This window comes from Quercus lobata, chromosome 12 (assembly GCF_001633185.2).
Source record: "Quercus lobata isolate SW786 chromosome 12, ValleyOak3.0 Primary Assembly, whole genome shotgun sequence".
NCBI lineage: Eukaryota > Viridiplantae > Streptophyta > Magnoliopsida > Fagales > Fagaceae > Quercus > Quercus lobata.
In genome coordinates this window covers 5,612,787-5,627,125 of record NC_044915.1, presented here as the reverse complement: position 1 = coordinate 5,627,125, position 14,339 = coordinate 5,612,787, and the positions used below count along the sequence as shown (strand labels likewise).

The 14,339-nt window shown below is 34.1% G+C and overlaps 2 protein-coding genes across 2 annotated transcripts; both read right to left on the bottom strand.

The window, feature by feature from the left end:
* Positions 1-1,144: 1,144 nt before the first annotated feature.
* Positions 1,145-5,839, bottom strand: LOC115971528. Its single transcript, XM_031091504.1, has 9 exons — positions 5,321-5,839; positions 4,043-4,194; positions 3,665-3,760; positions 3,507-3,569; positions 2,767-2,835; positions 2,561-2,663; positions 2,402-2,473; positions 1,665-1,753; positions 1,145-1,547 (listed from the first exon to the last, which is right to left on the bottom strand). Exons 1-9 carry the CDS (start codon positions 5,646-5,648, stop codon positions 1,407-1,409), a joined length of 1,113 nt encoding a protein of 370 aa, XP_030947364.1. The 5' UTR covers positions 5,649-5,839; the 3' UTR covers positions 1,145-1,406.
* Positions 5,840-12,334: 6,495 nt separating this feature from the next.
* On the bottom strand, positions 12,335-13,855 carry LOC115972395 (dehydration-responsive element-binding protein 2A-like). Its single transcript, XM_031092674.1, has 2 exons — positions 13,690-13,855; positions 12,335-13,240 (listed from the first exon to the last, which is right to left on the bottom strand). Exon 2 carries the CDS (start codon positions 13,205-13,207, stop codon positions 12,539-12,541), a length of 669 nt encoding a protein of 222 aa, XP_030948534.1. The 5' UTR covers positions 13,208-13,240; positions 13,690-13,855; the 3' UTR covers positions 12,335-12,538.
* Between the last annotated feature and the right edge of the window lie 484 nt (positions 13,856-14,339).

The following is a 14,339-nucleotide window of genomic DNA, read 5'->3' as shown; positions in this document are numbered from 1 at the left end:
TGAGGTCACTAGGACACCTCCACATAATATCACAATAGCAGTTTTAAAACTTGATGAATGATGGTTATATTAATTCTTTGTTACAATTCTATTAACACCTCGTTCTATATTTTTGCCTAATTTATTTCAATTTTACTATAATTCATTTCAGTTCTCTAATTTTATGTTTGTTCATTTTAGTTCTCTAAATTTTAAGTTTATTCAATTAAGGACTCTCCACCAACTTTTGTTAAATATTACTATTTATTGTCCAAATATTTAATTATTTTATTCAAAATTTTAAAATTAAAAAAATCCAAATAAAGATTGAAAAATATTTTCTAGTATTTTTTTTTTTAAATGAAAGTTGATAGGAAGGTCTTAATTGAATAAACTTGAAACCTAGAAAATTGAAACAAATGAAAACAAAGTTAGAGTACTAAAATAAATTTTGGTAAAACTTAGATAGTGAGTTTTGCATTTTAGCCTAAATTTTTTTTATCACACCCCCATTTGATATCAAATTGTTTTAATTATCCTTATTTATCCTAAAATAAAAAGATCGCAGCCACTTCCCTGTAAGAAGAAGGGTCATAGTGGTGCACTGGTTTCAATAGAGTTGAAAGGAGTGATTAGCAGATAGTATTACTTTCAATTTTGACAAGTCTAATTCCTAAACTCAAGCTTACAACATATCGACATGAAGACATTCGAAAACCACAAGGGTGCATCAACCAGAAAAAGATCTGGATGTGTACATCACGTCCCCCTAATGTACCTAGTTTCTGTTAAATGACTTTAATAGCAATAGATTGACATAATTGATTGAGTCAATTTGTCAACTTATTCAATTTATTTGGCTTATGTATAGTTTTTCAAAGCTCCACCTCTTTCTAAATACAACTATATTTTTAACTAAGTCCAATAAACCAATGAATACAAATTCTCCCAAACAAGCAAATTGTTAGAAATCACAGAGGTTTGATTAGGAAAATTAGAAAAGAAATTGCTTTCAACTAAAGTGTAAAGTACATTTAACCCCATAACTGCCCCAAAATTTTCCGTGTTTTTGATCTTCTTCCATGCTAACCCTCGATAAGTAAGATACACATCCAATCACTTTTGAACCCGACCTTCCTAACTCATTATTTGAAAGGATAGAAATTAGAAACTTGTCAATTTATTATTTCTTTGCAATATTTGTATAGGAACTTCATCAGAGAAATGTCAGGTTATGGATGCAAGCCAGCATCTATAATTGGTAAGATACTTTGTAGCATGCTTCTTGTAATCTTCAACTTATATATTGTTAATATACGAAGTAGTATATTATACAACTATTAAACTTGTACAACTCTGATATGTACTATACAAATTTTCTTCACGCATAGTTTACTTCTCATTGTACAGCTCCTTCATAAGTTAATTTAGTTCTCGTTATCTAATTTAAGCTGCTGGATTCTTTGGCGTAGTCTTCGCCGGTGGTCATGTATTTTCCAAAGACCATGTCCCAATATAACGGCAGAGTATATACCATGAGTGATAATGGGTGCAAGAATATTATTCGTCTGTCAAATTTGCATCAAAAGACAAGAATAAAAAAAGATCTATTAGTTTCATCCTCTCAAAACTAAAATTACTAGCTATCATCATAACAAAATGGTCCTTTTGTGAACTAAAGTTACCTGGATCCATTCAAAACCAAGGTAGAGTGCCAGCAGCCCTTCCAAGAGAGGAGAATAGATCTTTTTCATTTTCCTCTTCTCATACCAGGCTGCAATAATTCACCAAAATTGGGTGGTGGAATTAAAATCAGACATCACTGAGAGAGAATATATATATATATATATGTGTGTGTGTGTGTGTGTGTGGGATAATACTTGGTCTTTCTCTAGCTTTCATTATTTTCAAGCTCCCAATGGTAAGTGGGTTAGCCAGAAGAAAAAGGAAATATTGACTGATTTATTTGCTACAGTCAATCTTCTCAGCTACCAAAAATCGTATTATGATGTTCAAAGTAGAAATTGAACAAGACTCTTGACAAATGATGAGTATGATAAAATTCACCATTTTTAAAAGAAAAACATTTCCTGCCCCACAAATTATGAGATAGCATGGGCCATTTCTGGTCAGATAGAGATCAATAAACCAGTTCTTAGTATAAAGAAATTGATGGTCTTTGGATGAAAATGCACTTCACATCATAATTCTCGCTGAAGTGAAATGACCATATAAACAACTATTTATGACAATAATTAAATAAATGAGGACATCCACTGAAGATCCCAACTTTAATTAAAAAAAATGTTGATTAAAAAGAAAAAGCGATTTCAAAACCATTTAAAAGAAACAAGCTCATCGTCAAATTCACAAATATATATCAATCACTGTATTAAGAATTGTGTTAGGGAAGTAGTTTGACCTGCAAAGAGCTTTTTCAGATCTTCACGACCAGAGCGAGATTCCAAAACTGGTGCAACAACATATGTAGGATCTGAAGAAAAAATTAGCCACTGGTAAATCAAACTGAACAATTCAAGGCCAGGAAACATTCCTTAAAATGACTATCGGAGAACCAAACCTTTTGGAGAGGCAGCCACATAATAGAGAGAACCTGTGAGGGCAGCTGTAATTACAGCTGCAAATGCCTGAGCAAATGGGACAAAAGGAGGCAACACCCCTGTCTACACTTCGAAGAAATTTAAAACAATTTAGTTTTAAGGAATAATAAATGAATATTTCATTATTACTACTAATGACAGCAAGGAACATGACTAGGGCACATACCAGAGATGCCATTCCTCGAGCATCAGTTACTAGATCAGTGCCCCTTAGAAATATATCAGCCAACGCTCCCTACAAAGTTGGAGAAAAAGGAAACGTATATTAGTAATGATGAAACAAAGCAAAATAGAAATAAAACGATAATGGTTTAAATATTTCTGGCATAAAAGTGATTGATTAACAGTACAACTCTCATGGTTTCTGAGATACAGGCAATATAAGAGGGCAAGTGCTTCAACAAAATTATGGGAAAAAAAAAAACGTAGTAGAAAAAATTTCTAAGTATGAATGTGATTAAATACTAAGAATATATTGAACTCTGCTAAATATAGCAAAGCAGTATCCCAAATCTTGAAATTTTAGAAAGCAAGTGGACGGATGATTGAATCTAGAATCTAAAGCTTCTACAATGCTCAAAACGTAACAAGGTCGGCTGAAACAACACAAATTAATATTTAATTTGGGGCCTTCATAAAGTTCAAAACAGATTGACTCAGTATGCGTTTATCATAGACATGATGACCGCGCTTCATATGTTCCTAAGTTACAATGTTATTCCTGGACTTTAATAAACTTATATCTGAAGGATTACAATTCTCAGTGTGAAATAGAATGACAGGAAACTCAGATCGGCTAGTTTTGAAGGCTAAGATTTAGGAATAAGTTGACAACAATTCCCAAGACTAATTCATAGTATCTTTTACTCTATAAAGGGTAGAACAAACATCTTTATAAGAACAGACCTGAAGGGCAGCTCGGTAAAATAGCTCCTCTCCCACTGAGCTTGCGGCAACAATTAGTATAAACTGCGAAGAGGAATGATAATTAAGCCATTTCCTTTACACTGTATCCATTGAAGTTCAAAACATATGTCAAATCCACACAGCTTTTAGATATCTACCTGCCAAGGAGACATTCCATAAAAGAAGCTCCATAGCTCCTCATCCTCCACATCTCTGATGGCACGAGCGTGAGGTGAAAACTTCACAACTTCATCCTGTAACCGTGTCAAATCATGAAGGTATTTCTTTTTCAGTTAATTTCTGTAAAATGAAGAAGTCCCAATTCAAAAAGGAATGCAGACCACCCCCCCCCCCCAAAAAAAAAAGGATATCCTTTTTTCCATTAAATATCAAATTTCAGAAAGTGTTGGCAAGATGCATACATCATGATAGCTCAAGATGCAGGAAGTAGCATAAGAACAAAGCACAAAAACTAAAACAAGAGCAAAAAAGGGAAGGGATTTTCTAAAGCTATTAGGTAATAAATCAAATCTTACGTCAAGAATGAACAGAAGGACCATGATTGGAGGAGCAGCATATCCAAGCCCTCCTAGTATGGCGTCTAATGATGGATGGAAGCCTCCCATTGAATCGATTCCAGTGACTGAGCATATGAACCTTCCCGCTAGAGCCATTGCACCATATATACCTGATATAACGGAACCAAAATAAACATTATGAACACAGTGTGTGTGTGTGTGTGTGTTAGTTTTTATTTAGGAATTTATTTCTCTATTTCTCTTGATTATAAAAGGGTAAACGAACAAAATTTTTATGAAGAAACTAATAACAATTTTCTTGTTACATTATTAAAAGCTTAAACATGGCCAATCTAGTCTGCACAGATAGCCATACTGATATACTACCATTGTCTGGTACAATGGCAACTCTAGAAGTCTCAAGCTGTCAAGTGCCTGCGTAAGTAGGTTTTGTTTTTGAAGACAACCACTTCCCACATCTTACAAAAGTACTGTCTGGTAGGATCTTCCTTCCCAAGACCATACCTTGGTAGAAGTAGAACTAACACTTTTTGAGCTATAATATTCTCATCAAAACAAAATACTATGAGGTCATTTTATTCACAGAATCTTGTTAGGGCTCTCATCACTTGTTGAGAATCAGTTAAGGATTTCCATGAGTAATTCACAGTTTTGAACTGGGATTCCGAGAATTTCAGATTCCCTCAGGCTTCACACTCTCATATGAGATTTCCACTCATAGATATCATGAGGCCTTAGGCATCACTAAGCCAACCAAAAACCTTGTAAATTATAACGAATAGGTAAATACTATATATCACTTCATTTGAGAGCTCTTGTAGCTCAATCTGATGGCATTTTCTAGTGTTTCTAATGGAGACCTTCAAAATTCAAAACTCTCCCTCCACAACTGTTGAATTATTGTACTTTTTTAATTAACCAACAACAAGAAGAAGTGAAGCAAAGAAAACAGAATCGCATAGCAGGGAAAATTCTTAATTGAAGCACAAATATTACCTTCCCCAAAATAAAGAGTAACACTTCTACGGTTTTGCCACAAAACACATGATGTTTGGTTCTGCACCATGACGGAAGTTACTATCTATGTAACCAGTAGTATAACTCCTAGGTCCTAGTACTATTTATTTTAATTATTCTAATGAATTCCTCTTTTACCAAAACAAAAAAATGCAATCTGAAACTACCTTTTATTTTACATTTATAGCATTAACTTTTGACCCATAAAGTTTAATTATGAATAGTTGGTGAAAAAGAAATGAAATAAAAAGAACAGACCGATTCCGTAGCTGAGTCTGACAACAGCACCAATCTTTTCCCAAACAGGAAACTCGGATGTGTCCCCAAAGCTCCGATCAAATGTGGTGACTTCCATGGCAGGACTCGTGAACCCACCTCCTCCTCCTCCTCCTCCTCCACTTCCAGTACTCTCTCCTTCTCTTCTGCCATGATCAATCCTTTTGCTACTCTGCTCTGCTGAGCACCTTATCGATACTCCTCCTGCTTGTTGAGACCACAATGATACCCTCTTCTTTCTACCTCCTCTAAATTTACTTACTATCCTAATCGGAAACAAAGTCGTAGTTGAAGAGGTCAACAGCTCCATTTCGTAACTAAAACAACAAACTGGAATTGATGTTGTTGTTGTTCTTCTTCTCCATTGTTGACCAATAGCATAGCAGCTTTTGTGAGTCTTGAGGTACGAGGATTATTGACCGTACATTTCTCTCTCTCTCTCTCTCAAATATGGAAAAAATAAATAAAAATCTTTTGCTGTTGGAAAAAAAATAAAAAAAAGTGGTCTTTTTTTGTTTTGGCTTTTGAGTTTGATTTGAGAGTTGAGACATATACATGTCCTAGAGGAGGGTGGGGTCCATCTGGGTATGTTTTAGGATAGACTAGCGTGGGGAATATCCAGTTGGCCTATTAGAGGAGAACACGTGGAGATAATGCAGGGGAAGCCTTTGAACACGTAGATCTATGTAACTAATGGTGTTTAGGTCACCCAGAGAGTTGGTGGTATTAGGTGTTTTAGATGCATGTATCCATGGGCGGAGCCATGTTGAAGGGTGGGGGGGCCATGGCTAATTATTTTAATTTTTTCAAAATTTAGTCTACAAAAATAAGAGTTGGCCCCCCTAAGTATTTGAATTAGTCCAATGATGCTTTAAAAAAAAAAACTGGTCTAATAGTTATAGAGACAACTTTATTTTTCACAATTTTATTTTTTATTGTAAAATGTGCTTTTATATCTGTTAAATATTTGAAAAAGTTTGGCACCAAACATGTTTGAATTTATCTTTTTCAACCTGTTATGTGACGATTAACAAGTCATTGACTCATTAAAAAATTATTGTCACTAAAACTATACATAAAATGTCTCTTTAGTTGCCACATAATGGGTCAAAGCAAAATAGTTTTAAATATGTTTGGAGCCTAATTTGTTCCTCCAAGTTTTGGATCATTCTTGTTTTTGAAAATTACATTAGTTCAATTGAATAATTTTACTTACATTAGTATAAAATTTGATAATTTTTATAGAAAATGAAACTTTTTAAGAATTTCACTATGAAAATTGTGAAAATGTATTTTATTAATTTTATGAAAGATAGCCATCAAACATAATTTTGATTGAAAATATTAAGCTCTTTTTTTGTTGGGTGGGTGTGTATGTATATATATAACTTATCAAATAAAAAAGTTTGTGTATATAATAAAAAAAAGCATGTGTATTTATGTGTGTGTATAGGGTTGTCTTGATAAATATATTAGTGTTGCAACTTGGCCCCCCCAAACAAAAATTCCTGGCTCCGTCCCTGCATGTATCCTCACATTTATATGTGGGATTTACTTTTATGTGAATGAGAGGATACATGTATCCAAAACATCTTATATTTTCTTCACTGGAAGGCTTATATACGTTTGCAAGAGGCACACGTGGATGAATCTAAGTAACTCACATTTCTTACTTTTCTCTTTTGTAATCTATCATTCAAAGCCAACGTGAAGAGTTTAAATTCTCTTCTTCTTCTTTTTTGATGTTTTGAATTGTCTACAGCTCCTGTCCTGTGCCGTGAGAGGAGAGATGAAACTCCTATAAATGTATAAAAAAGAGAATTAGCTCAACTAATAAAATATTTAATTATTAAATAAGAAAAGATTTTGTTAATCAAGAGAAGAACTTGTATCTCTAATCCCTTTTCACCATTATATAGTCTCTTTGGAACCATAGAAATCCAATGGTTCATGATGGAAAGACTCCAAATCCGATAGATAATTCTTTTCGTAGTTAGTTAATATAGGATTTTATAATTCAAATCCTAGTTAGTTAATATACGTGCATAACATATATGATACTTTTCGTACAAATGTAATAAATTAAAAATTGTGCATACTTACATGTTTAATACCAATGATACAAAATCAAATGCGTTTATTTCAATTTATAAATTCAATTTCTAATATAAACTGTACTTGAAACAATCTCTTACAAAAAATGGGATAGAGAGGATGGTAAAAATCTAAAGCGAAGCCAATTTGAAGCTAACCCATTTGCCAGTTAAAATTTTTAGTTTTAAGCAATTCTTAAATCTATTTTTATCTATTTTAATATACTATTTTATGACTCACCCTACATTTCATTTCTTATTTTTCACATCATACCAAACACTATTAATTAATTTATTCATTTCATTGTTATTGTTGAATTATTAATTATTATTGAATTAATTTTCTTTATTAAGTAATTAGATTATTTCAAATCAGAATGTTGAGAAGCTTCTATTAAACATAATACAAAGAGATTATTGTATTTATCTAATAAAAAAAGTAGATGAGAAATGTTTCAATATTTTTGATGGCAAATTTTTTAATAACAAACGTACAGTTATTAAATACATATATGTACTGTTACTTCTCTATTTCTGTATTTTTATGCTGAATTTTTTATATGTACTTTTGTTGAAAGATGTCAAATTTATACACGTCCATATATTTATTGCATTATACAAGTGTCATATATTACCAACTATGTCACAACCCAGTTAATAATGCTAAGTGAGTGAGCAGGTTGACATTACCATTCAAGTGATTAGCTTAATATTCTTTTAGGACAAGTACTAACAATATTTGTTTCTATACTTCTATGGGTTCCAACTATTTTTACGATTAAAGGTTGGTTGTCATAACCATTTTTGGTCATGAAAGATAATTGCCTGATTGTCTATTTCTCTCTGATTATGTGCACTTTTGTGCTGTTTTTTTGAATCTCATTGTAAATTACATGATTTGTATTGGGATGTTGTGCTCCAGGTGGTTGCTTAGGATCGTTTATTTTGAAAATCAATAGCAATTCAGGCAGTGGCAGCTCAGAGAGTACCAGAACTGCAAAGTACTCCATAGCTTTGCAGTATCTGATTTTGGAGGGGATAACTGAAGACAGTGAACAGTAACATTGTTGGTAGATTCAGTCTATGAAAATATAGTTGTTAAATTACTCTCTTCTGATTGAACTTAAGTGTCTGAGTTCTACTATGTCACCATCATTATTGGAGCTCTTCTGTCACAAAGCAACTTCTAATTCTGTAGAAATGTTTAAAACTTCATAGTATTTATATCTTTTGGTATATGATTTGAATCTCACTATTTCAAAATTTTTAATAAGCAGATTTTTTATAAATTTAGCTCCAATTTTTTGTCTTAATCTTGGATCACATATTGATTATGCAGACGAATTGGGTTACCCTAAGAAAGAAATAGTAGGAATTAGGTTATTACTTCTTTGATGCTGCTCTCCTTTGGTTTGAATTTGTACATTTTTTCTAAGGTAAATAGTTAATGGACAATTCAGATATCATTCAAAATTTCAATGTGCATCAAATTCTGGATCTTGGAAGCTTTAATTTCTATGGTATGGTGCCTTCGCAAGCAAACAAAATTGCATCACAGGACTAAAACTTCTTGGCAGTCTCTAATATCTAAAACTTAAAACTGAAAATTCATGTTTATCAAAATAGGCAAGCATAGGCAAATCTTTTCAATGCATAATAACAATCTATAACTAGATTTCCCATTACTACTAACTCACCAAAATGCTCGTTTGACTCATCCATGATATTATTCTGCTGAAAGAAAGTTACATAATTAGCTTCTAAGACGAGTGCATCATTATTCATAGTTACACACACTGCAAGTTATAGTTTTTCACAACATAAACAAAAGAAAAACATCAACAGCAAAACCAAGAAGGTAAAAGAGAAGATGACCCTTATATATTAGCATCACAAACTTCCCTTTGTGAATCGGATTTTTAGTAAACTCCTTTCTGATAATCGGGTTCACAAAATTCTCCTCCAAGATCATCACAAGCCTCTGCTGGGAACACCCTGTAGAGCAACCATTAACATATATAAGATACTATTTTAATTACCCATTTTTGTTCAAATATGTCATTGCAAATTAAAATTCTTAAATTCCTAAGATCTTACGTCTTCGGCTCATTGTACTCGAAATACTCTCATCACCCTCTTCAGAAAACAAATCAGCAGTAGAAACATCCATGGAATCTTCCCCTTGTCTTGACAAAGCATCTGCTACCACATTTTCCTTACCCTTCTTATACTCAACCAAAAAATTGTAACCAAGGAGCTTAGTAATCCACCTTTGTTGAGCTGGAGTGCCCACTCTTTGATCCAGCGAGTATTTAAGACTCTGCTGATCAGTTTTTATAACAAAAGGTTTACCCACCAAGTAGTGCCTCCACTTTTGAACAGCTACCACCACAGCAAGAACTCCTTTTCATAAGTAGAAAGAACCAAACTTCTACCTTTTAAGACTAGGATGTGAAATGCAATAGGCTTTTGATCTTGCATTACAACAGCACCAAGACCAAACCCATTCCACAGTGAAAGTCTTGGAAAAATCTGGAAGGGCTAACACTGGAGGATTAGAAATAGCAAGCTTGAGCTGTTGGAAAGCCTGAGCAGCAAGTTCAGACCAGACAAAAGAGTTTTTCTTCAAAAGAGCAGTCAAGGGTGCAGCTATCTGACTATAACCTTTAACAAATTTCCTGTAGTAACCAGTGAGACCCAGAAATCCCCTCAAGGCTTGACATCGTTAAGGACAGGCCATTGTTGAGATGAGATGCCCCAAATACTCCACTTCCTCACAAGCAAACATACATTTGGATTTCTTGGCATATAAATGGTGTTTAGCTAATAACCCCAAGAAAGTTCTAAGATGCTCCACATGGTCAGGCAAAGATCTACTGTAAACTAGAATATCATTAAAGAAAACCAAAACAAACTTTCTAAGAAATTGCTTAAACACCTCATTCATTAAAGATTGAAATGTTGAGGAAGCATTTGTTAACCCAAATGGCATCACCAAAAATTCATAGTGGCCTTCATGAGTTCGAAAAGCAGTTTTAAGGATGTCCTGCTCCCTCATTCTAATTTGATAATATCCTAACCTCAAGTCGAATTTAGAAAAGAGACAAGCCCCATGAAGTTCATCCAACAATTCATCAATAATAAGGATAGGGTACTTGTCTTTAATGGTAGCTTGGTTTAAAGCTCTATAATCGATATACATTCTCCAAGATCCATCTGCCTTCCTCACCAATAGGACAGGAGAAGTAAATGGACTTTGACCATTTCTAACAGAACCTATTTCTGACAATGATGAAATTTCATGGTCAAGAGCTTAAAATCCCAATTGATTACTCCTAATGTACTGAGCCAACAAATTCCTAAAACCACTTCACAAAACTCCTAAGGGCAACACATGTAATTGCACCATAAAAGTATAACCTTGCACCTGTATCGCCATGTCTCTACATACCCCTCATGTTTTGATAATTTAAGCAACAAAGCAGCATCCAGGAAGTTATGAGTACTACCAGAATCTAAGAGAATGATCAACCCTTCTCCCATAAACATGCCATAAACCCTTATTGTGCCTGGAGTGGGACTACCAACAAGTGCATACAGAGTAATCTCAGCCTCTTCTATTCCCTCATCCTGAGACTTAATGACACCCTCCATACCATCTTCTTCCATTTCAGTAATCTGCACCTCTGAAGCTGGAACTATCTCTACACCTTCTAACAAAAATAGCTTAGCACTCTTACACTTATGACCTGGTGCCCATTTATCATCAAACTTATAACAGAGTCCCTTTTTCTTCCTCTGTTCCATTTGTGCTGGTGAAATTCTCTTAATTGGTATTCTAGTCTTAGCTTCTATAGGAGAATGAACTTAGGCAAGCCAATTATTGAAGACTTACCTTGTTCTTGCAGAAGCTTTGATGCTGGTAAAGAACGTTTATTTTACAAGGAAAGCTAGCATAATTACAAAGTTATTTGCGCAGTTAACTACAGAATTCAAAACATCAATCCTAGATTGGAGGAATAAGCACATCAGAAATGAATTCAACATATGATCACAGAGTTACTTAAAAACTTATGCTCCTGGCTTAGAAAGGAACTTTAGCATAGCAGGTAAACAATACCACATTAAACTATGGGTTATAGAATTTGTGGGTATGTGATCTGACTCAGAAGAAATGAATTCATGCCTAAAAGAAACACACGCACGCACGCACGCACACACACATATAAGAAAATTCATGTCTGATTGTATTCATAGAAAACCAATAAATACACCAAATAAAGTACTTTCACTAATTTTACCAACCAGCAGCTCATATTTTTCTATCAGCTCATCAATCAAGCAACAAACATACTAAACAGTGATTTGTTTATTTTGCCAAAAAGAAGAAAATTTGAGGCCAGAGTATGGCTCCTCCCAATCTTAAACGATAATATACAAGCAATACAAAGCTCTTAGCATCTTTTGAGCCATACCACAAAGCATCCACAATGAACCTTCAACCTCATTTACTTGACAGTAGCCCCTAAATAGACTAATTGACACATTTTCAATACTAATCTCCTAGTTCAAGGCCATCCCAGTTCAGTTCCTCTGTTTATCCTCTCACTTAGCTTTTGATTCAAATGCAGATAATGAATATTCCAGATGTGAGGAACATCTTGAACCAAAACACTAACAATCAAAATTCAAGAATGTACCATTTGTAAAAAGCAAAAAACTTATAAAAAATAACTGATCTTGACAGCATCACCAACCATAGGAATGTGTATTCAGAGTTAACACTACCTCTACCATATAGCAATTATAGAAACACATTAACAGGCAGTTATAGAAACACAGAGCAACCTATCAGTTGAGGAAAAAAACAAAGAACGGTGAGGTAAAAAAAAAAAGAATGAGGAGACTGTAAAATGAACAATTATATTGAACCAGAATCGTTAAGAAAATACAAATACCCTACCAAAACTTTTCAATAAGTAATACAAATAATGATCAAAACTTTTTTTTCATTTACATGAAGTCAACAAACTAAATTCCCTATCCCAAGTCATCCCACACCAAAATATTCATATACAGAAAAGTCCATTATCCACAGAGTAGTTTGTCACATAGGCTCATCCCTTCCTTCAGTGTCCACCAAACTTGGCAAGTCAGCTTCAGTGTCAGGGAATCTAAGTTGATTCACATCAAAACCAAAATCCAGTACTGAATCTGTGAAGTCAAGATTATCTTCTAATAGTGCTATAAGTTCTGCCGCATCAAATAACTCATTTTCAGAAAAAGCCAGCAATTCCTCCTGTCCATTATCAGTAGATTCATCCTTTACCAAACTACTTGTACTTTCATCAGCAGAAGCCTCAAATCCCGCAGGAGTAGGACCTGACATAGTGGAAACAGACTCTGGAAAGTTGAGTCTAGCCGAGGCAGCATACATTGCTCTTGCTGCTTCATCATAAGCAGAGGCGGCATCATCAGCGGTATCAAATGTCCCAAGCCAGAGCTTCTTCCCCCTATTTGGTTCACGAATCTCTGCAACCCATTTGCCCCAGGTCCTTTGCCTAACCCCCCTGTAATTACACTGTAAATTCTCAGCCCCTCCTTTTCCTTTCATGCACCCCTTCTTTGGCCCTTTGGGGGAAAATTTACGAGCACGTTTCGCATCATCACCATAAGACTCAAGCTTGGCCAATGTCTCAGCCACAGACAATCCATTGCCTCTAGTCTTCCTCTTCTTTGAAGATTCCATGGGCACACCTTGATCAAGATAACCCATGTGAGACTTTTCCAGAAAACTCCAATGATTGCTCTGTTCAACGAAAAACACAGAGATTCAGATAACAATGTTGGATTTCCCAAAGAGAAAAATCACATTAACCCTTTTGCAACAAACCCCCAGGAAAAAATCAAGAAAACCCAAAACAGAAAAAGGAAATTTAAAAAATCAGAAATTGTTTAAAAATAACCCAACCTCTCAGAGATTCAACAAAACCCCTGAAACCCTTAACAAAAAAGGAAATTCAAAAAATCAGAAATTGTTAAAAATAACCCAACCTCTCAGAGATTCAACAAAACCCCTGAAACCCTTAACAATATTTGAATTTCCCAAACTGGAAAAATCACAAAACTTTTTTGCAACAAACCCCAGAAAAATTCAAACAAGAAATATAAAGAAAACCCAAAAAATAAAATATAGAACAGAAGAAATTCAAAAAAAAAAAAAAAAAAGAGTAGAATTTTTCCAAAAAATTAACGAACCTCTCTTAGTCGTAGAAGAGTGAAACCCCAACGGCAATGATTGTAAACTTGTAGTCTTTCTGTCTTGCTTTGAGTGAGGTTTGATTTATGAGTCTGAGAGAGAGAGAGAGACAAAGAGAGAGAGTTTTTGCTTTGGATTCTTGGAGAGAAAGCTTGAGCTTTTGGAGAGAGAGTGTGTGTGTGAGGAGTGAGAATGAGAGTGAGGAGTGAGGCGTATTTATAGTCTTCCCTAGTTGTCAGTTCGTGTGGGTTTAAGGAGAGAGATATTAGAGTTTTTCTATATGGCGTGGCGCTTTTAGGACCGTTCGATTTTACTAAGTAAATTTCAAAACCTAAACGGTCAAGGAAAAACTTTTAGTTAGAGAGAAATCTTAGGGTTTTTGTTTATTTTCCAGTTTCTTTTATGTAATGTCCAGTCCGCCTATAGGGTACTTTTTACAACTAAAACCAAAACGTAAACAAAAACTTCCTTCTTCTTCTTTTTCTTTTTCTTTTTTTTTTTCAAAAAAGAAAGCTTATTCTTTATTTATTTAGACATGACATTCCAAATAAATTATGATAACAAGTTAGAATTTTATAAATTTAGGACCACAATATATAATATGGACATCACATAACTATGAAAATAATCAAAATAGTTGAAATAAATG

Bases quoted from the DNA above. Each gene is read 5' to 3' on its own strand.
- LOC115971528 (XM_031091504.1), bottom strand. From the start codon at position 5,648: ATGGAGCTGTTGACCTCTTCAACTACGACTTTGTTTCCGATTAGGATA. The intron at 2,664-2,766 runs GTATGTGCCCTA...TTCGAAGTGTAG, and splicing joins CTCGAGGAATGGCATCTCTG to ACAGGGGTGTTGCCTCCTTT. The intron at 1,548-1,664 runs GTAACTTTAGTT...CAAATTTGACAG, and splicing joins TTGGTTTTGAATGGATCCAG to ACGAATAATATTCTTGCACC.
- LOC115972395 (XM_031092674.1), bottom strand. From the start codon at position 13,207: ATGGGTTATCTTGATCAAGGTGTGCCCATGGAATCTTCAAAGAAGAGG.